This window comes from Aythya fuligula, chromosome 14 (genome assembly GCF_009819795.1).
Source record: "Aythya fuligula isolate bAytFul2 chromosome 14, bAytFul2.pri, whole genome shotgun sequence".
Lineage (NCBI taxonomy): Eukaryota > Metazoa > Chordata > Aves > Anseriformes > Anatidae > Aythya > Aythya fuligula.
Genome location: NC_045572.1, coordinates 15601797 through 15625520, shown reverse-complemented (window position 1 = coordinate 15625520; position 23724 = coordinate 15601797). Strand labels below are relative to the sequence as shown.

The 23724-nt window shown below is 42.1% G+C and overlaps 1 protein-coding gene across 2 annotated transcripts in view; it reads left to right on the top strand.

The window, feature by feature from the left end:
* SPOCK1 (SPARC (osteonectin), cwcv and kazal like domains proteoglycan 1) overlaps window positions 1-13387 on the top strand; it is a 285128-nt gene extending 271741 nt beyond the window's left edge. For both annotated transcript variants that reach the window (XM_032196945.1, XM_032196944.1), the window contains 4 exons: window positions 3486-3707; window positions 4302-4364; window positions 9044-9181; window positions 10212-13387. In XM_032196945.1, the coding sequence (XP_032052836.1) occupies window positions 3486-3707; window positions 4302-4364; window positions 9044-9181; window positions 10212-10402 (614 nt within the window). In that variant the 3' untranslated portion in view covers window positions 10403-13387. The remainder of the gene's footprint in view (window positions 1-3485; window positions 3708-4301; window positions 4365-9043; window positions 9182-10211) is intronic.
* The last annotated feature ends 10337 nt before the right edge of the window (window positions 13388-23724 follow it).

Here is a 23724-nt window from a genome sequence, read left to right as displayed (position 1 = left end):
TTGAATTCCTTACAGATCCGTAGCAACTGAATGTTGTTAGGACATCAAACAGCTGTCAGTGGGAGTGAGAAATGTGATGGTCTCAATCCAGGTCGCTGTGACCAGGTGTCCAGATGAGAGCAACCACCTCCACAATTGACACTAATTGGCATCTGTGTTGGCAGCGTCTGCCCAGAAGCCAAGAGCAGGAGGGATATGAAGTCTGCACCCTTCTCTTGCTTCTCACCGTAGGTCTTGCAGGGCTGAGCTGACACATAGAAAGATGCAGAAAAGATCTCAATGAGACTGCTGCTAAGCCAGGTCTGCTGTGTTGGAGTTCCAGCCTACTAACCAAGCACTACATTCATTACAAATGACAGTATGTAGTTTATTTCATCCAACATGTTGTGTTGTATTTGTAAGCAAGTACATCATAAGACTCCAAAACTGAGTTAATTCATTTAAGATCATTTGGCCTCACCTAGTCTGATGGGAGCACAGTGACCTCCCAGTGAAGCTAGGTAAGCCCTGAGAACCATCTTCCCTCAGCTGCCCTGGCTGCACAATAAAGTCAGAGCCTGCACTGTGCTCTCTGTCCACCCGTTACTTTCATTCCTGTTGCTGTGTGCAGAGAACATCCAGCATTGCTGGGCTTGGACTGTAGATGCAGGACTGCACAAGGTGATTTATGGGTAGTAGCTTTTACCAGGAGATGATATGCAATGGAAGTAGATGCTACTATTCACTTTCAAACACATACTGAAGGTTGATTAAAGAATTAGCCTTTTCACTGATATTAACCATCTAGCTAAGGGCTTTCCGTTGCACCTGCTGCTGTAATATTTAACGACTTCCAGACCACACTGTCTAAATGCAGCACTGCTTAATTGCACAGCCTCTTAATAAACTTAATCTGCAACTCTGGTCGCAATAGTGAAAGCTCCCTTGTTTATAAGAAATTCCGATCAAGACTCTTCATCTAATGTAATTAACTGTCTTCGTAAGTGACCTTTCATGATTGTATCTTGCATTCAAGCCCTGATGGTATGTCACAGAGCAGCTTCGTATTCAGATCAGTCACTATCTTGTGATCTGCTCAGACAGCTCAGTGCTGGGGGCACGCTGCTGTTGTATCACTGAGTGCATGTTGTACACACAGATAAAGACTTCCCAGCAGGGAGGAAAACAAGACTCAAAAATAATCCACAGGCGCTGTCAGGGGCAAGTTCTTGCCAGGATCTCTTCCTCCCTGCATTGATCCTTGCCACTTAGATGACCTTTAGAGAGTCGCAGGGCTAAGCAGCACATGGCATGCTGTTGCACAGCAGACCTTGCAGTTATTCACCTAAGCAGCAGTAAGTGCCACAACATGGCATAAAGACCATCACCAGAGATGGCATCCATGCAGGAAAAAAGCTGCCAACAGAACCCAGCTATTTCTCCCCAGAAACTGTTAAGCTGGGCTAGTTGAATCATGTATTGATCCCAGCTCCACCATGCAACTGAGTATCATCACCTCTTGCCAGTTCGTCAGCTTTTAATGTGTCCCATGGAGGGGAATCAGGTGCAGCATGCACCCCACACAAGGCAGGAGTCACCGCACCAACCCTGCGCCTTCGAGCTCTGCAAAAGCAAAGTTGAGGATTGCGAAGTCATTTCTCTCAACAAGGGATTGCAGAATGACCAAGTCCTGCTCGCCTTCTTCAGATGAATAAAATAATGGAAGTGAATAGTCCTAATTGCTTCAGCAAGGCAGTCAGGCTTCCTCCCTACCTCTATTCATACAGCCTTTTTCTTTTTCACTGTGCTCAAACTCGATTAGATAACATTAGGGGAGATAACGGCACAAAAATGTGATGAAATGTTCAGCATGATCTCTCTCTTCGCTGCCTAAGCTGCCTCTAGCCCTGAGGAAATGGTGTTAGCCTCTTCCTTTCTTCGAGAAACATGTATTATGAATGACATAAACCTTCCCATTAGTTAACCCTTCTGATTGTTCCTCCATGTCACTGACAACCTTCAGCTGCAGTTGCATACAAAAAGCACAGCTTCCAGCACAAAGCACTGCCCTCCCTTGGATTAATGCTTAAAATAGCAGGTAGGCTGCAGAGCCTGGACAAACTGTCAGCGTGATTCCAGCAACATCTTAGGTTTCACTTTAACAAAGCAGCATCTAGAAATGGGACTTGACACTTACAGCACATAAGGCTAAGCTTGACCTCTTTCAACGAAAGATGCAACAAAAGGAAAAAGCCCATCAGGCTTCTCCACGTGGCCATAGCAGAACAAATAGTGCACAGGCAGGCTTACCATGCAGCTGAAGCAACGTGAGCACATGGTACTGGGGCAGGAGATTCAGGTACCCTCTTTATGTGTAAATCCGCAGTTAATGTATGCATGTTCCTGAGTCCTTGTTGGAACTGAGATCCTTATTCTCAGATTTATTAGCACAAATGTACTCTCTTGCATCATAAATAATTTGGAAATTAGTCCTTGTTTGTACCAAGCACTGAAAAATGCAGTGACAGTACGGACTAATAATGTACTGTCTTGTTTGTAAAAGAAGGTAATGCCTCTGTTTTTGTGGGAACTGCAAAATACAGGCACGTGCATCTCATATACATTGTGCGTATCCATATGCATGTCTTGGTCTTCCTGTGGTGTCACTGCTGTTGCAGTCTTTTAAGGATTTGTGCTATTAAGATGAGTGATGACGATGATTTCCAAAGTACTAGAAGAGCAGAATCCTCTTTTGCTGCACTATCCTGGAGCAGGCAAGGACAAATAATGCTGATCACGTGTACAGGAGCACGTGCAGGTCTGTGGAGCACCCAGCTGAAACGCTGCCATTCTTCAGGGGGGAGTCAAGTGAGAGAGATGCTTCCTCCCTTCATACCCCTGACCCTCCACAACAGTACGTGATCCAGATCAAAGCTTCTTGTTGTCCACCACGGGAGGCAGGGCTTTGAAGAGTGAAAAGCTGGGCTGAGAAGTAGAAGGTGAGAGCATGCGAGGAAAGAATTTGATCAGGGAACCAGAAACAGGCCTTGGAAACAGGATTTAAATTGCATTTGGACTCAGCCTGGTTTGAAAAATGAGTGGAGGCAGATCTCATCACATTTCATTTTTTGGAGAATAAGGCCAACACCCTTGGACTGAGGACGGGGGGAAAAAAAAATAAATGTGTGTGTGATGTTTTTTGAGTAGAAGTAACTTTGAATTACAGTAATCAGCAACAAATCTCAGCCCTCTCCACCCTGCAGCTCCTAAAGCATAGGAGTAGCACTCCTTTCTGCCACCATGCTTGGGTGTTAAGCTTTACTGAATCAGTTCAGCCTGAGAATTTTGTTCTGGTTTGGACAAATCCAGTTAATGTTCAGAGTCCAGCCAAAAAAAAAAAATAAAAAACAAAACAAACAAACAAACAAAAAAAATAGAATGGCTTCAGCTTATCAATGATTCCTGTGCTGGTATTCAGCTGGGGATATTTGCCTGTCTTCTTGCAGGATTTGACACCAGCATCCTACCAATCTGTAAGGATTCCTTAGGCTGGATGTTCAACAAACTTGACATGAACTACGACCTGCTGCTGGATCCCTCAGAGATCAGTGCCATTTATCTTGATAAGTATGAGCCATGTGTCAAGCCTCTCTTCAACTCCTGTGACTCCTTCAAAGACGGAAAGCTTTCCAACAATGAGTGGTGTTACTGCTTCCAGAAGCCAGGTGGTGAGTTGTACAATTTGCGGTACAAAGAGAAGTTGTTTGGGTCTCCCCAAGCTTAAATTTTGATTGATTTGCTTGTAGGGATAGTTTTGTAATCGGTAGTTAGCCACACTACAAAGCTTCTGTCTTTAGCACTGGTGTGAAAAGGGCATTGTGTAACTATGCTTAATGTCACAGATGAACTATATTAGCATCCCTTGATGCAGAAACAAAGCAGTGATAAGTGCCAGCACACAGTCTAGAAACAAGCTGTAGAAAGCTCAAGAACTTACTCTCTTACTAATGCAGAAATTAGTCTATAAGCAAATCAAAAAGTAGAGAGCTGGCATTATATCAGTTTCGTGAAAAGAAGAAAAACAATTTAACAATGAAACTGGCCCCCAAACACTAGTCTCAAACAAAGTATGTAGCAATTTTTTATTTTTTTTTTAATTAGTAGAGTTAATGACATAAATTTGTTTTGCAGTACAGTACCAGCATATGGCCCTCTTTCGTTCCCAGGTGTACTGTAGTCTACATTTCATGTCAGGAGTGAAGTCAGTCATTAGAGTCTGTCCTGTACCATCTGGAAACTGATTCTCATCCATTATATTTTAGGCCTTCCTTGCCAGAACGAAATGAATAGAATTCAAAAGCTAAGTAGAGGGAAGAGTCTGCTGGGTAAGTTCGATTACTTGCCATTCATTTACTCAACTAATTAAAGCTTCTGTGATTATTGTAACTTTATACGCAGTAATGGTTTTTCAATTAGAGACTAATGTTTTGAATCAGGAATATGCACCACAGAGTATAGGCCTGAAACTATGAAATTAAACAAATCCTGAGATAGCAACATACAGAACAGGTGTCAGCATGGCAATGGGTTCACAACTAATTTACAGCTCTCAAAAATGCAAAGCCTTATCTGAGCAGGGTGTAATATTGCCTTCATCACTTGGGAGGTCAGCACTAAGCACAGAAGTTGCTTCACACTCAAGCCTCCCACTTTTGATGGAAGGTGCCACAGTGTATAGCCAACAGGTTCATATCTTCTTCCAGTCACGGTGTAATGTATATGTGCCTTGGGGGTCAGTTTTGTCTAATCCTACTTAAAAGTATAACAGTGTATTCCGTGTATATGACACTCAAACCAAACCTCTTCTCACCAGCATCCCGAGCTGTGGCACAGAGAGCGCATGGCAGCTCTGCTGAAATGCATTTCAGGCTTCAGTTTGCTTCTGAGGCTGCTTTTAGGTTGTACTCTGATGTTTCTTGATGCTCGTTAGCAGACCCTGTGAATAGCACTTCTGCAAAGCTCCTCTTTACCAAACCCAGAAGCCAGTGCTTTGAACTACAGGTTCAGATACCTTAGAAACAATCCCGGCCTGGATTCTTTGGTTTAAAATGAGAATAAATATTCCCAAAGGCTACAGGGATTATGGTTTAGTTCCATCATCTTTTCATAGCATGTTCGCATAAAGATTAAGATGTTTCAGAGTTGTAGCTCCTGCTGTGCCTAGCAGTGGGAGTGAAGGGAGGATTGATCGCTCAGCTGTGTGTGTGCTACATTCAGTAAACATTTTGCATTTTTGTTCAAACGTGCGTCCTGGTGGAGGAAGCCACTGTGTGCTCTGTCTCATGGGTCTCATGATTTTCAAAGCCACTTGAAAAAATAAGAAGCCCAGTTCCTAATAGATAGCTTTGGCTATCCCATATTTATTTTATGCTTTGCTGTTATTTGCTGCATGCAATAAATGTCATCTAGGTTGAAACATAAGTGGTTTGTTCCAGTGCGTGGGAAAAATAATGACGGTGTTGCAGGTAGTACAACACACAGGCAGCTGTATGGCATGTCACTGGGATCTGATCACAATAGCAAAATGACAAAGTTACAGCAGTAACAACAGTCCCTTACCACAAATAACTCCTAGTCAACTATATTAAAAAAAAATAAAGGGTAAAAGTGGGTAAGCTCAACAAATCAAGAAACACCAGGCATAGATTGTTCAATAAGCTAGAAAATATTGTGGAGAAGAGCTCTTTGCTTCACCTGCCTTGAAAGTCTGGCTGCATAATGACACCTCTCTGTGAGGTTTTAATCTGATCTCATGGCTATTTATACAGCAGAAAACAGTGTCTTTTCTCTTGACTGAGTGAAAAGTCATGCAAATGGAAAACCAAACATACACGTGACAAAAATACTGCTTGTAGCAACAGTAAAAATTGAAAAGAGAGATGAATATTTTCAGAGAAACTAGGCTTTAATTATTCTCTTTCCTTCTCTGTCCCTGACATACAGAGAACAGCATTTACAGTCTGGACAGTGTGCATGAGGAAGATTTCTGTTCACTTGTATCCATTGATAAAAAATGATGACTTTTGATATTTTGTTCTCTATATATTTTTCAACACACATGACAGTTGCAACAAAGTACTTCAAAGCAATTGCCATTAGATATGTTGAATTCGGAGACTTTCAAATAGAGTCTAGCATCCCAGGGGACTGAATTAAAAAGTAAACAGCACTATTCATCTTTTCCTACCAGATTTATCTAGAGTACAATTAACTGCAGAGAGTGTACTTTTAGAGCATACAACTGTGCATCCTGATAATGCTACTCCCACATCACTAAGGTAATAAATTTCTGCTCCCATCACTATTTTCTTCTATATCAGCCCAGTGAATTGAGCTGGTATAATAGCTAATACAGGGAGCTAGCACTTAATTCTGTCAAGCTTTTACCTGTGTGCTTCACTATCTTTAGCATATAATTATTCTCCCCGTGTCCTCTGAGGAAGGGGAGTGTTATATAGATAAGGAAAGAATGCAGAACTAAGAGACCTAGACTTGGATCCATAAAGAGGATATAGATTCAGCAGCGCTGTTCCAGTTTGCAGGGAATAATTAAATACTGTGGGGACATAGAGAGTCAGGGGAAGCATGATTCCCTAGCCCGAGGAAGTCAGTGGGGAGCAACTAAGGCTGTGAAGTGGTGAATAGTGAAGCTGCTCTAGCAGCAGCCCCCACCACAAAGCGCCACACACGTGGGGAAGCGCTGGCTGTGCAAGCATAGAAGGGAAAGGAAATGGGAACTCCTTTCTCCTCCCAAACTGCACAGCTGTTCTCAGACGCCCAACCAAATTCTAGAGGGAAATGTCCCTGCCAAGTGCAGTGTTTGGATGCCATGCTCCATACCACCAAAACTTGTAGGCAGAGCTTATTTCTAATGCACACAGAGGCTGGTTTTGTGGGGGGTTACAGGATGAACCATCACTCTATGCAACACTTGCTTCCAGTGATTCTCTGTTGTCACCGGATTATCACCTGCACCTGACACACTGACAAGGACATGCTGCAGTCTTCTCCCTGATGGTTGGCAAACACCGTGACGCTAATGTGCTAAATATTTAAAGTTCCAGTGTCACATACAAATTAGCATAAGTTTCCCCTGCAGAAAGAGAAGTACCTTCCACTCCACACTGTGACCCGAAGTGTAAATCCTTTCCACACATAGTTATCTTGGCAGTGAGCCTGGGCCGTATTTTTTTTTCTAATCTATGGCTTTTACAGTCAGCATGGAACATTTTAATACCTTACAAGGAAAGCAGTAAAACTATGTGAAAAGGCCTACTTCAAAGAAGGGAAAGGTTGCATTGCCCAAGGAAAAGAGAAAGGATGAGACAATCTAAAATACAGAGACCATTCTCTGCTCACGCTGTGAAGCCACGTAGGTTCCCCCTTTGGTAGTTCCCTGGAGCCAGATGCACAACTGGTATAGCAGGGGAGCTGAAAATCAGCACCAGAGCACTTTTTCCAAGGTATTGAATTGTCTGATAAACACCTGAAGTGTTTAACAGAGAGAGGCCATGATCACAAATATGAAAGAATACTGAAATAAGGGATCAAACATTCAGCAGTAACTTGCAAAGGTGAATACATGTGCACGATGAACCATTTTTTTATAAATAGCAAAAATGAGTCTTTAGTAGTCATCACTGTGCTTTCACTTGCACATGAATATAGTGGTGGTTCCCATAAGCAAACAAACCATAAGACCATGCTTTGAAGTTATTTAAAATACTTTCATTAATGAAAGTAAAGTGGTCTCCAAAACTGATCAGATATATGATTTCTGCTGATGTTCAAAGATTTCTATTCTGATCTTCCATAACTACATTACTGGCATTTAAACATTAGAAAAGTTCTGTATTACAATGAGTTTGGAAATTCAAGGATTCATTATATATATATATAAATCTGAGATTGACTGACGTCCCCTTTTATGTATTGTGTATGGAAAATTTCATGGCATTTGGGCAGCACCTTCTCATTCATTTTTTTCTTTGAGAAATATAGTGGAAATAGACCCTTTGACACATGAATTGTCTGAAGACATGCAATACACATGGAACTAGTTTAAAAACTTACTGTGTGACCAGTAAATCACAGGTGTCTTTGACAAAGGAGAAAACGCTTTCTCAAAAGTCATTTGAGACGAGATTTGGGGCAAGGGTGGGTTTCTGCTATGTTTCAAATTGAAGCAATTGGCAAAGAATGGAAAATGACTGTATTGACCTCCCCTGGGAATAAAGCTAACTAGTCTCAAAGGACAAGAGAGCTTTTCATACTGAAGTACATTTAGTGTACCTGCTGAAAGTGGTGGGAACAATAACACAGGTTCCTCCCGAGAGTTTGCCTGTCTGTGGAAGCCAGAAGGAACCACATTCTGCAGGGCTGAACTGTATTGGTATTATTCTGAGATAAATCTTAGGCTTCAAAGCTGAAGACGTAGGGATTTCAGATCCCGTTGTCCCTCTCTGTAAAGCTTATGCATTAGTTCTTCTAAGCATGGGAACTCTCAGTAAGGCAGAAGTTGTGCTTGCGATTAATATGAATAGCAAGCAGATGGCAGATACCTTCCAGGGATAATTACAGTGTTGTGGGAAGACGTGTATGATAAACACTGAAGGAGTGCAAATGGAAGGGAAATGCAGAATTAATGAAGTTGGGGTAATATTCCAGTTGGGAAGAAAAGCTTAAAACCCAGAGTTAAATCTGCAAGAGGCTCTTTGGGAATATCAATCATTCGGAGACAGACAAAACCTATCTTTAGTAGCATATGCCTTCACCCTCCATGTGCTATCACAAACATTCATGCACTGTGCAGTGACCAGGGTGCCTGAAAATAGTTAATCATATATAATTTCTGCTCCCCTTTAGGCACCAGATAATCACAAGTACTTCCTTGCCAACATTGTGAAGATCTTAATGTAACTAAGAGACAAGTTCATAACACTCTATATGCCTGCTTGGTTGTATAGAGGCTTGTATCACTGATTATACCTTATATTTTATTCAGGTGCTTTCATCCCACGGTGCAATGAAGAAGGTTATTACAAAGCCACTCAGTGCCACGGCAGCACAGGGCAGTGCTGGTGTGTTGATAAGTACGGGAATGAGATAGCTGGCTCAAGAAAACAAGGGACAGTTAGTTGTGGTGAGTAATGATGGTCTCTCCTCAGATAGCAAAGGAATTAACATCGTTGTAAGCCCTGCCATTGCTGTAAGATGAAGTACGATAACACAAGTGACAACAGGGAAACATAACTACCAGTGTTCAGCATGCTCCTTTATTTTCCCATTCATATTACAAATGGGCCCATATACACATCTTTGTCCTTTGGGCTGAGGGGCTACAGCAGAGGGAAGCATGCAATAGCCACTGATAAGATGTTTTTGCTGCCAGCTTGGGATATGTAGTCACTGATAATTAAGGCTATGGGACTGCTATACAAGGTTATTAAATGTATTGTTCTGTATACTTTGGAGCACACATGGACAGGAATATCATGAACAATGTCTTTCCAGACAAAGGAAGGCCAATCTGTAAAATTTTATGAATCAGCAATGAAGACCCAAAATAGCTGACAGTACAATAGTAAACTCGCCAGTTAGCTCTTATACCTACACAAGCAAGATTTTAGTGGTATTGGGTATTAGTGATGGTTGTGGATGCAGCTGTTCTAATTCCAGAAAGAAGAAGAAAAAAAAAAAAAAAAAAAAAAGAGTGACCTAGAAGGTCTGGGTTGCCCAGAACTGAATCAGTGGTGTTAGGCTAAATAGGTGTACTTGCAAAGCATGTTTTATGCACTTAAATAAAATCAGTCTGTGGATTATTTTTAGACTGGTTTATTTAGTCATGATGCATTGAAAGTATTCGCAAATGAGTAATTCTTTTCTGGCCTGCATGCATGTGAACTGAGTCAATACTCACCTCAAAATCAGTTGAGCATCTGGGTGTAGGGTAATGCATTGTTTTTCAAGCAAGTAAAATTTTTAGAGTAAATTAATATATATATATTTATCCCATTAGAATAAAAACTGAAATTTAGAGGTTTTTTTCAAGAACAGCTAAGAGAATTAATTTTTAAAATAACACTGCAAATGAGCTTGAATGACAAGGGTAGTGACAAACAACGGATTGGGTGTCATGTGAGGAAATGACTGTTCCTGCTTACCTATTTCAGAAGAAGAGCAGGAAACCTCAGGGGATTTTGGCAGTGGTGGATCTGTTGTGTTGCTGGATGATTTGGAAGAGGAACCTGAAGCAGCAAAAAAAGACAAAGAAGGAAAACTGAAGATTCATGTAAGAGCAGCTAATGAAGATGACGAAGATGAAGATGATGATAAGGATGATGAAATTGGCTATATATGGTAGTGCCCATCATTCTAAGGACTCACATTTTGCACAATATTGCAAGTCACATCATATCTCTGCAATTGTATCTGAGAGTACCTGGCACAAATATTCCCTCTCTACTGAGTTTAATTTTGTATGGTCTCTTTAATTTGGAAGACAGCTTTTTCTTTTTTTTTTTCCAGTGAGGACTGTTTGGAATTCAGCTTTTGTTCAGTTGGTTTGGGGGATTTTTGTTCTAATCCACAGGGGCAATGAATTTTGTTTCAAAAACATTTCATGTCTTAATCCTCAATTGCACAGCTTATGAAATATATTGTGTGAAAGAAGAATCACAGAAGGGGCTCAGCAAACTGGCACAAGGTTTAGGAGTCCTTCTGTTGTTATCAAACATAGACAATTTGTATCATAAATTGTTACCTGGATCATATCAGAAACAGTAATTTTTCTTTCATGAAAAAGGAAAAGTAGGCGTCTCCTTCTCTATTCCATATTTGTTGTGTTCCTCTAGGGTAAGTCTCTTTGGATACTGATTTCTGGCTTCCTAGCACCAGGGGCTTAATCCAGAAAGAAACCCTCTGGTTTGGTGCTGATTTTATTCTTACATTCTTTGAGAATGAGTCCAACAGGCTTAGCCCAGCCCACGCTGAAAACCAAACCCACTGGAGCATAGATCAGCTCTCTGACAGAGTTATTTTGGTTAAGCAACATGGCCTTGATCTTGAGAGATGCTGAGAACCTGCAGCTATCACGGACCGAGCCCTGTGGGCAGGGAACAGAGTCCGTCTGACTATCAAAGTGTTTGAGCAAAGAGTGTCATCAATTTGTAGCAACATAACCGCCTCCACAGGCATTCTTCAGCTCCCGTCTGACCTCATTTGCACTAAGTGCACTAATGTCACACAGGCAGCCTCTGCTCCCAACTCACACACCGTGGGTCTGTCTGGTGTTTATTTACTCTAAGCAATCCCTCATTGCAAAGCTGTATAGCTTTCAAAGACACTAACCATCAAAAGTAATAAGCTGTCATTTCTATAATTTAAATAGTTAATATTTATTTGGCCTGTTTAAAATAGCAACTTTAAGTGGGAGTGTTTCAAAAGCTTAACTCCTCTGCTCAGTGTGACAAGCTGCACACTCCTAACACACACGTAAAAGAGACTAGTATTAAAACACAATCTGTGACTCCCTCAGCATCATCCCTGTATTTATAGCTCTACAATTGTATCACAGCACACTGACATTAAATTATTTGCTGTGTCCTTTCCCATGGCAGTTCTCTGATGCAAGAATATACTGTGGTGACCTTTCATTATTTTTGCTGTTTTTCAGAAATGCTGCCCATTGATGTCGATGAGTTACAGCAGGAGTGCATTTGGCAGATCAATATTTCTAAAGGGAAAAAAAAAGCCTTTTGGTTGTAGATGGCTAGTATATAACTTTGACTGGGCAGTCTGCACATGCTTTGAGAGCATTCCTGGCTCCCCCTCTGGCTGTGTGACTTGGGTGTGTTTGTGTGAGTTCTTTGGCTTGTGGCTTTCATGATCAGAGGCTGCCATTTGGTGCTTCTCCTCAAGGTCAGGATCAGTAAATGGTGACCGACCACCAGGGAGGCGTGTGGCAGCCCTTAGCAGTGTGCTAGAGCCAGTTCTCTCATTGGGAGAAGTTGCAGGAAGGGCCACATTGGTTGGAGGCATTTAATGAAAGCCCGAATAGTGTAAATATTTCAGTGTGGATGCTTACGTGACAAGGCATTTTCAAGGTTTCAAACTCAAGGGAAAGACAGCACGTGAGCTCTTTGCCAGTCCAGCAGGTGGGTCTCCCATAGCTTTGGACGTTTTTCTGGGTACCATAATTGAGCTGCTGGGTTGGGAAGCAGCTGTAAGTATTTTAGCAGTGCCCATGATTTGCCTATGATTTATTTTGCAGAATGAAAAATGTGCTTATTACACAGAGAAATAATTAGACTTTTTTTTTTTTCCTCTGAATTAATGTTGGCTCTAGATGTGCTGACAGTATGGAGTCAAAACATATTCCAGAGAATTCCTTTATGCTAGGAAAGCAGGGACATACCATGCTGGTTGGCAGAAGTCACTTTTCCAGAAACACTGTCCCAGGAGCTGTGGTCCTCACACCTCTTCAGAGCCAATGCCCACTGCAAAACCTGTTAGGGCTCTGCAGCCCATCTCCCCATCCGTGCAGGACCTCTGCATTCAGATGGGAGTGGAAAAGCAATACAGAAAAGGCAGTCCTTTCACACACCACATGTTGCAGGGGCTCAGGCGTTGTCTCCTCTTTCATTTTCTTTTTCTCTAGATCGATGATCTGGGAACAAATACCAAGCCTGCGCGCACGCACACACACACACACACACACACATGTACACACAGCCCCACTGGCCTGGGTTCGTGTTGATGCCCCTATCCAGGTGATCATTCAGTTACCTGTTCCAATTGGTCTTCCGAATCTGGGCCAGCATCAGGAAAATACAATTTTATGGACTATGTTCAGTAGGCTACAGCGACAGCACAGTTTAAAGAGAATGATATCAAATAATAATGTGTCATAGCCTTGTCAGGCAGACGTCAGACAAACGTTTGTGCTTTGAGTGGCAGCTCAGACTGCGGTTTGCTTTGAGCATGTTACCCAAAACTACAAAGCTATTTAACAAAGCCCTTCTGAAATCCACTGGCATTGGTCAGTGGTCAGGGGAACTGCAGGCTATATAAACATGTACGTTTGTGTACATTTATATACATATTTGTGTGTATAGATGTATATTTATGTACACACATATAATGTAGATACATGTGTCCAATTTGAGACATTCCTCTAAGAAGATGCTTTATTTCTTTAAAAGGAACCAGCCACTCTACCAAGAACCAGTTCTTTGTTGGATCAAGCCCCTTCCATTCTTCATGCTTTGTAAAAGATTTAATTTGCTTGCGGCTTAATTGAATTCCTTTCTTTTCTTCTTTTTCTTTTATTTTTTTCCTTTTCCTTTTTCTTTTTTCTTTCTATTTTTTTCTTTTTCTTTTTCAAAGCAGAACTTCCCATCTGAATCAAGTCATTGACCTTTCAAATATTTTCTTATTGTGAAAAATGGAATCAGAGTTGTCCCGTTCTTTTAGAGACACAAACCAATTTTTAATCTCATTTTCTTTTCATATTAGAGACTATGAAATACTGTTAGGCATTGCTTTATGGTTCAAGGTGTCCTTTTAACTACTGTGGTTAAATCAAAATCTCCTTGAGTTCAGATTTCAGCACAGTTGGGTTTTTTGGGTCATTACTAGACTTTGCTGTGAACACAAAGAATCCTTTTCCTTTTTTTTGCCCTTTTTAAGCCGTTCCATACTATTATTTTAAACCATTAGAAATGTTTATTTAATATTTATTCTACAGTTTATATTGAAAATGTAAAGTTTATATTTAAAACAACACTGTTTGTTAGTGAATGCTTCTCTTTGCCTCTCCAGCCTAGTCTGTTAGTCTCAGTGTACATTTCTGGCATGGGAATATTTTGATATTAGAAGTTTTGTAGCATTTTTCCCCTCAAGCAGCAACTGACATAGATCTAAGGTCATCACTCGATACAGACCACCAGATCGCCCGAGCTTAGCTTCCTACATTTGTTGGCTTTTATTGCAGGCCCTTCTGTACGCCATTCAAGTTCCTTTAATACATAGACTGCTTTGTACAGTTACTATACATCAAAAAGCCCTTTCTACAGTAGGTGGTTTTTGGTCTTTTTATACTTTTCTCAATGCTGTTGATGTCCGTTACTGTTAAATGTGTAGATCTGTAAGGAGAGATCCAAATATTATGTGTTTCAGTTTGATGTCCCTACTGTAGATGGATGTAGACTATCATAGTAAGTAGAATTGCATAGTAAATTCTGAATGCTTTTTCCATAAGGAGTTAAGTGGAATGTGAACATTTTGCTATATTTCTTTGGTTAACTGTAAATGCTTAACTGTAGTCTGAAATAGTTGCATTTTTGTCTGTCTCAATAAATTTTAATTTGTCTGCGACTCCTGATTGCCTGTCTTAAATTTTATTAAACTTTGGGGATCAAAAATACAGCAGTACCTTGAGTCAGCATTTAATCATGCATGGAAATGGATGGTCTTTTATATTTGGTTTATACCTTTTACCTCTGTTCAATGTCAGCTGTAATCTGTGAAGTTAATGTAAGGTCTCTAGAAAGCTGTATTTTAAAAGCAGTAATGAAACCAAACTGAAAGCAATAGCTGTACCAAAACCGGAACTTTACAAATTAAATTAAAATTGTTTCTTTAAGGAAACTAGCTGTAGAAGGGGGTGGGGGAAACTTTCAGGGTTATTTCCTCCCCTGTTTGCAAATCACATTTTTATATCTCTTCTGAAGGTTTTCTGGGCAATTCTGTAAACACAGCCACATTCACATTGTTATATACAGTATAAATGAAGACAAAAACATTGAATACAACTGGGGGGAAGCCATTCTCACTTATAAATAGTTTTTGTGACTCTGTTACTAAATTTTGGCTTCCTCTTTATTAACTAAGTTTAAACAGGAAAGGTTATTACAGTGCTAATTACAGAATTTAAAATGTTATCACCTTTCTTCTGTGTGTGCAAATATTTTAGTTAATATTAAAGTACCACATGAAAGAATTAAATACATTTTCAAATATTAATGCAATTATGATCTCATCTAATAGATTTATAACGTCTGTCCTTAAGCTGTTGGCTGAGCTGTCTCATCTAGAACCAGAAACTGCCCAGAACCTACCTTAAACTTCTGTTAAATTGATCTCATTCATTAGTTTATTTTTACTACTGGTAACCCACATTACTTTCCAGTATGCTGCCTTACCTGACTCTTGAGAAGAAATGAGCTTTTCCCTTTCCAAAACCCATGAGACTCTTTGAAGTGCTTGGTCTTTCCTGTTTAAGTGATTCAGCTGCACCAGATGCCAGACTCTGTGGGGGCTGGAAGGCAAACACACAAACAAAACCCTAAATTTAAAAGTGTGTGAGCTGCTAATGAAGTGGAGGGTATGTTTTGTCGTTGTTTGTTTTTGTTTTTCAAATCCCTTTGAGATTCAAAATTGCAGGTATCTTGCAAGCCTTGTTTTGTATCACACATGCATTGCTACACACACACACTCATCTATATACAAGTTTATAGATTCATACACGCTGTTTTTGGGTCATCTGCCCTGAGAAGTGTTGGTCAGGGCTAAAATATGCCAGAACAGCTGGAGCATCATCTGCCCCATCACTGCCATCCCTAGGGAGCCCCTGTAGAGAAAACCAGCAGGTCCCTCCTGTGACCACCTTCCTGCTTCAGTGAATATTGTCTTCAGACTCCCCTGTTTTGGGATATCCACTTCTGGGAATTTCTTACATGCCCCATATAAGGTTGACTTGGCGTTTTATAACGTGTATGCTGCTAATCTCTTCTGTAACAACTTGTACTGGCTAAATGATGTGAATTGGTCCTTGGGTTTCATATATTAAAATACTCATAGCAGATTATGTCCCTCTTGTCGTGTCTTGATAAGGTTCGTTGTTCTATATCTAGCTTTTCCATGATTCTCTTTTCCATTTTGGACTAATCTGGGACTAATTCTCATGAACTCCCAGCTAAGGGATACACTCTTTGCCTTCCAAGTGATATTGAAGAGTGTCTGCTGCTGAAACATCTCTCCAGCAATGATAAAAGGTCAGTCTGGCCTTAAAGTAAAGAGATTAGCAGGGATAGCTCTTACCTGGAGGATGACCAAGTCCCTCCAAGTAATACCTCTGTGTGAAAAGGGACATACGAGACAAATTATAAGATTAAAATGTTACAAGGAAATAACCTTTTTCCCCCCACTTTCCAACATATAAATATTTTTCCAATGTTCCTAATATTGTTTTGGTAATGACCATACTTGTTTTATTTCTAAAAACTCCCCTGACAGATGCGTGCTTACACACAGATGCACACACGCAGTCCTCTCTCATGAATTTTCCTGTTGAAAGCCACAGCTATAAATCTTTAGCATCAGCACCTTCGCTGATGATTAGTTTCATTTGTCTTAAATACTGACAATCAAACCGTGAGATACTAAAAAGGAAAAAAAAAAAAATGTCACAACAGCTTTGCACACTGTACAGCTTTTCAAATAGATTAAAAGGAGGCAGAGTGTTATTAATAAGCTTTTGCTTTTCTGAGCACTCCCACCGTCGAAACAGGACCATCTTTTCTAGAGGAGGTTTGGGCAGTGTGAAGAGCAGCAGGCTTTATGCAGTCTTAGAAGAAGGAAAAAAATAAGGGGTAAAACAAAGATTTACATAAGTAAGAATGAGAATAACAGCCCCACTGAATGTGGATGCTTTCAGGACAGATCCTACTTTTCTCCAGGCCAATGGAAAATTCCTGCTGACTTGATCAGGATCAGTCCATCACAACCCACAAACCGCAGAGGCAGGTTTTTGCTCTGAGCTGGGTTGTTCCTGTCCCCTGTGTGCAATAGCTAGTAACTGCTTGAAATGAATCCCTGAAAGCTAGGTTAAAAAAAGGAAAAAAAAAAAAAAAAAAGAAAAAAAAAAGAAACAGTGGCAGTCCAGAAGGAAGGTAAGTGCATTTAGATTTTACCAGCACTATATCAGCCCAATAATGAGGCAAAGGTATGTAAAAAGCTCTAATGTGTGCCTTAAATGCCTATGAAGCCACCCTTCCAGCTGTAGCTCGGCAAGAAACCCCACTGCTGACACCAGATTTAGAAAGAAATATGGTGTCTGGCAGCTACTAGGCTCAAGTATCAACTTCTTTCGGGGCTCACTATAAATTCCTGCAATTCCATGCTAAAGAGTTGGGAGAGAGAGAGTTCATAAAGAAAACTTAAAATGCAGGGTCTCTGCCAGGTAGTAACTGCCTCTCCCCATCTATAGTTACTCAATAAAAATCATTGCTGGAGCATGACTCCACTTCCATTCCCAGCCAATACATTTGCAATCTGGCCCTTAAACATGGGAAAATCCACCCCAGAGCATATTGTTAGAAGAAAGGTCCAGAAATGCATTGGCTTATGCTTTGAAAACATATTACCTAAACTGACATTATTTGCAGGTTTTGTTACTGATTTTTCAATGCTGAATATCGCAAAATCAGTCAACGCAAATATGGCCAAGTAAGAGTCTGCAGGAGCAGGAACACCCCGACAAGGATTTGCTCCATCACAGATGACTTGTCAATTTATCACAAGTGGCAAGGAATTGACCTACATAACTACTAGCCTAAAGTAAAATTAAATAAAACGACGTCAGTTACAAGATGTAGGTTTTCCACAGATTAATGTAGGCCATTGAAATATGGTGGGTTACAAGGGGCTGTTAGAGCAGATCGATATTCCCATTGCTTTTGGCACCTTTGCTTGACAGTGCCGCTGCTGCTCCCTGGCTCGTGCTGCAGTGGTGTTGGCTAAGGGAGAGGATCTGGGGTGCAAACCCATGCCCCCAGTCATTGCCTCCGACCCCAAGGGCAGCATCGGCCAGGTCTGACTGGTGGGCAGTATATCCATTTATACAAATGGGCTTGTCATACATTTATTCTGGCAAGTGAGAGAGAGCAATTTAATTCAGCTGGTTGCTGTGGTAGAGAGGAACATCAGGCTGTTTGTTAAACTACCTAAAATAATGCTGTCTCCTCTCAGAGCAGGGCTGAGGTCCCGTCTGGTCTCAAGGCCAATTTCCAGCCTCATTTGAACTCATTCTTTCCTAACTGATTCTTCAGTAGGTGGTCGTTTTTTTTCCCTTGTTTCTTGTTGTGTTTTTTTTTTTGTTTTTTTTTTTTTAATTTTGTCCCCAAGCCTATGAGTTAATTAAGTTTTAACAATGAGCTGTATCACTGTAGAACAGGATATCTGATTGCTCATCTCTTTTACATAATTGATTAATTAATAACCTCACTAATTGAGTCTCATGAAACCCCCTGTTAAACTGGAGCAAGGCTATGTCCCAAACCATCGCTGGTAGGGTTACATTAACTTCAGGACATTTTGGCTGCCCTATCTCCCCCAATCCCACAGTGCAAGGCACTTCATCAGCTTGCTGGGGCTATCGGGCTGCTGCATGCTACATGTTCTGGAGGGTGAACCTTGTCTTCTTCTGCCCCACAGCATTTCAAACCTGCTCCCCCCCTTCTCTCAAGCCCCTGACAGCAACCTCACTGCTGTTTTACACTGCCAGCCATCGCCGACATCAGGCCGGAGCGGTACAGCCCCAGCACCAAGTTGAATTGGCAGCGTTTTGTAGCACTTCGGGCCAAACTCGAGTGCCAGCACGGCTGTAGGACAACAGGCCGAGCAGCCGCCCTCTGCTACCCGCAGCACCACACGCTGAGCTCTGCTCAAAGGCCCTGTCGGATGGGCTGTGACCAGAGCTTTCCTCGGGAGCAATCACAGCTGAAATAAGGCGGAAAGGCATGGATTCTGTGCTGCTTAATGGAAGAGGACTATCCACAGTAATCACCACCATCAATAGTTTGCATTTTAATGCCATTTCTCTTCTTGCTATTACCCCCTCACCGCAGAGCACAACGTATCTCCACCACCAAGTGCCTCCCCTCCCTCACCGTGGCTTTCAGGAGGCCGGGGAGCAGATCTGCCAGCCCTCATCCACCTCCCACACCCTGGAAACAAAGTGGGTTAAAATCTTTCACAGTAGCCAAACAGCCATTTTGACGTGCACCTGCAGGAGAACCTAAGGACAGTGGTCCTTTATTTCTGAATATCACATGGACACGAAGACACCGGGGAGGGAAGGGGAAAGTGGGGTGAATCAGGAGACAACAGTCATCAAAATCCCTTTCTAAATGGCTGAACCAGGGAAGATAAATGTCACTCCTCTTCTTTTAATCTCTCTATAGCGGGGTGCAAAAGGCTGGTGGCATCGCCTTTGCCAGGGCAGTTTGTATGGCAGGGTGGAGGTAGGAAGAGGGCCGGTAACGCACCATGCTGCCACAGAGCGAGTGCAGGTTTTGAGTAATGGATCTGAGGGCTAATACATCGTACCTGCCAGCTCCAGGAGCCCTGATAACCGCGTCTCTTCTCGTTTTCCTTTCTCAGCCTTTTCCAGATTTACCAACACAAGTTTTCCCCGAAGAGGGATCACATTTCAGGCCTGAAATGCTCTGATTATTTACAGTTTGTCACGCCATAATTTATATTTATTGTTTGTGGCTCTTATTTACACGTGTTCATTATTTTCCTATTTTAGTCATTTATCCTGCATGCCCCCCCCCCACTTTTTCAATTATTTCCTACACTCGCAGTTTATCAATTATATTGCCAAGATGCTTTTAGAGAGCATAATTTGTTTCTAATGCATGATTTTTTGACAGGATGATTTGTTTTCATGTTTGTAGAGAATTTTAAGATGACAGTGACTCTAGGGCAGGTAATAAAAAGTTGTGAAGCTGTTGCTTGTGGAGCCTTGGTCTCCAGGTTTCTTACATGCAGAATTGCATTGGGAGCATTCATCAGCCTGCTCATCAAGTGCACATTGGTTCAAGCCTCGGTGCAGTTTCCCTTTTCCCAGGAGGGTACTAGAAGCTCTCAGAAATCATACGACTTCCCTCTGTGCTGCTCCCCTAACAGCCAGCATTGCCGAGTCCCTCTGGAGCGTGCTAAAATAATGCTCCAGGCAAACATCAGGGGGGCGAAAGGGTCTTTGAGCCTTGCCAGCTCCGGTGGACCTCAGACACGGTGTTCTTTTCAGAGTAATCATCTCTAATGATGAGCACTGAAGAGCCCTGCTGTCCACCGTGGAGTTTGGTTAGGGAGCAAATGGAGCCTCTCCAGCAAAGTGCTGCCGCAGCAAGGCTCCCTGCTTGGCTGGGACAGTGGTGTGCAGCCCCCCAGCTCCTGCTGCGTTGGTCACTTTACTTCTTAGCAGCACTGAGGGATTTGTCCTGATGCCTGGCTGTTGCTCTGAGAGCTTCACAGGCTGCCATGCCCAGGCTGGTGAGGCAGGAAGAGCAAGCAGCCCTGCAGAGACTGCCAAAAAGCACAAATCCTCCCACTGTCCTGCAAAGACATCCAATGTGCTTTGCTCTGGGATGTGTTACCTGCTTTTACTCATTTATTCAGGCAGTTTGGCCTTTCCAACGGGTGGCAGCTCTCCAAAGAGGTGACAACACATTGGCCAGTATTCGCTCTCTTAGCGGTCCACATCCCTTGTCCAGAGCTGCACATTGCTCTTGGCCTCTGGAAGCCTTTTAACATATCCACTGCTGTGTATGGCTCTTTGAGACAGCAAAAGAAGTGCTGGAAAACATCTCAGCTTTGTTGATTAATTGTTTTTCCTCCTTTCTGTGCTCATCAGCTGCCAGGAATGATCCAGTCTGTGTATGGCTTCCTAGCACGAAGTCTTTCATGGCTCCAGCATCCTCCAGGAAATACCCTGCAATACTCAACCTCAATTTACCAGTTTGCAGCTCCAAGCTGTGACTGAGCTAATAGTTTTCCAGTTTTAGCCTCATCCCACCTTCAGAGTAAGGTGAAGGAAAAAGGTAAGATTTTTCCCTAGGCCGCTTTGGGTCAAAGACTCATTTTCAGAAAAGTTGCACATCCACGAGGGAGCAAGCAGTCTGCTGGGACACAGCACAGTACAGGCAGAAATGCCAGCTCAGCAGGGACTCTGGCCCAGAGGAAATCTTTGTGCCTGTGGGTTTTGAGGCCCAATATTCAGCCGGGGTCGCTCTGCTGCAGCTGCTAGACCTGCTTTCCTTTGTGGTTTCTGCCACCGAACCCCACAGCCTCAGAGCATTTTGCTCCTGTGATCTGATATTTTCTGTCCAGCAAGGCTGCAAGGGAGGATTTATGTTAACAAGGTCCAAAGCAACCATGTCAGACTGTGAGCTGCTGAAAGCAAATCAGGCTCTGTCTCAGCAAAAACCCCAATTAACTGGGCAATGCTGCACCAGTAACAGGGAGATGTGGCACTCTGCTCCAGGCTGAATTTTAAAATGCCAGAAAAGAGACTGGGGATGTTTGAAAGGGTTCATGTTGGGTGGGGGAGACAATAGCTCCTGCTGAATGAGCCTGGTGCCATCCAAGTGGTTTTGCTGTTTTCAGTTTTTTACTTTCTGTGTGTATTTCTGGAGCTTGCTTCAATACCATTGATAACAGTGGCTGCAAGAAAAACAAGGGGTGTGTCTTTAAAGGACTCAGACCAAATCAAAGGGCTCCCACATGATGTTTCCCATATCCTCCCACCCTGCGCTCTGCCTCGTTTCCTGAAAACCCTTCCCGGTGTCCCAGGCCCTGCCGGCAGGACAGACAGCTTCCAGATGTTCCAGCTCTGCCCAGCTGAGAAACCATTAAATGCACAAAGCTGCCTACCTTGTGAGATGGACAGTATTCCACAACTGAAATATTTTCCTTTTTCTGACCTAAAACCTGCATTCATGGCTTGTTGAGCCGATTTTAAGCAGCAATCCATTTCTGACAGTTAAAACCATCTTTGGAAAAGTATATTTAAGTAAATGCTTGGAGAAGGTAAGAGATGGTAAGAACACATTTCTGAAAGTATTTTTATATATAGAAATCAGAGCTTTTCACAGGGAATCCTATAAATTAGTTTTATGGGTCTCTAAATTTGGAGTTTGGCATACAAAATGGGGGAGTCAGAAGCAAATTTTGTAGGATTTCATATGGCTGCGTATCAAAGAGCATAATCACTTAACAGAGAAAAAAGCTGTACATGTCTTAGAGACGAAGCTTTGTGTAATAACACTGGACGTAATGTATACATCTTACAAATGGGAAATCAGATTGGATGCTTAATTCCCAGATTGGGTACATTAAAAAAAAAGTAGGGTAATTTATGTTAAAAGAAACGTATCAGCACAGCTCCACTGAAAGTACATTGCTGTAGGAGACAAGCACCAGGGAGGACCAGAGCTGCTATTTTTGGAGCGGAAGGCATCAGAGGAGATTCGTTGTCATCCTGCAGTGCTTAGGAGGGCTTTTGGAATCTTTTCATCTTTTTACGTTTTGAGTTAAAACTAGCATTTTATTGGCAAAGCTATCACGTAACAGCAACGGTTAGCAGCAGACAGGCTGTGGATTCATGGTGTCTTTTGGGCGCAGAAGCAACGAGCTCCCTCCTCTGGCACCCACCACAGCTGCTTCCCTAGGACAGAGCTGCTGCTTTTATCCATGGCAAGATCCCTTTAGCCCCTGTGTAAGTCCATGGGAATCTGACATTAATGGATGCCCACTAAACAGGCTTCCTTAACCTACAGCTATTTCAGAGGAGATATTTTGGGCAAATGCACGTCCCTGATTTTCCATTGCTGCTGTTACAAAAGGACTCATTGAACATGGGACCGTTCATGCTCCAGGTGGAGCACTGCCTTTCTTCTACAGCTCTGCAAATGATTTATTTTTTTTCAGTGATGATTTATTGTATTTTTTTACAGCTATTTGCCTCTCAACTTTCTGCACAGCAAGGTCCTGTTTTTTCACCTTCAGTCTGACTTTGTAATCCATGGTTGGTTTTAAATCAGCCATTCAGCGTGGTAATGAATGGATTAACTTTCTGCTTTCTGATGAATAGTAGCAAAAATGTTTCTGAATTATCAAAAAATAATTGGAATTAAAATTGTAAATGGTTTCTACAAGGGACGTTTTTGTAATTAGTTGAGTCCGTGCAATAAAAGCTATAATAAATAACAAAAAAATGTGTTTACCTAATCACTGGAAAGTGCACATTAGCTCTCCAATTAGAAGTCCCTCACGGCTCTACTACAAACTGTCCAAAGACAGAAAATAATTTGTTTCATGCTTTCCTTAGCAGGCAGAGGAAACTCCATCAGTTCCAGTTGTGCATGCCCATGACTGCAAAGCCGGCTGCAAACTTAATTGCCAAAGTCGGGTTCATTTCTCCCAGCAAGTCCCTGCCACCTCCCCACACCTTGCCCTGTGGGGAGGCTGACAGCAGAGCTGGAATCAGCTACTGAGGTCGGTGCAGATGCAGGATGTTGATTTGGAGCTGCCCAGGTGGCTCTGCATGAGCTGAGACAGCAGCGGGGAGGGATGCAGGAGGGACCACTGCATCCACAAATGTCTGCATCTAGGTTGAAGCTCTTTAAAACCAAAACCAACCACCCAGCAAACTGTTGCATCATTTCACTGGATTTCAGGAGAAGGTCAAATAGCTGCTGCTAGTACATTTACTCTGTTTCCAAAAATGAGCACACTACAGCTAAAGTTAAACAACATCATACACATGCAAATGGCACTGCTGCGCTACAGCCAGTTCATCTGATTACAATTTTCATGCCTCTCCAGAGGCAGGAGTGA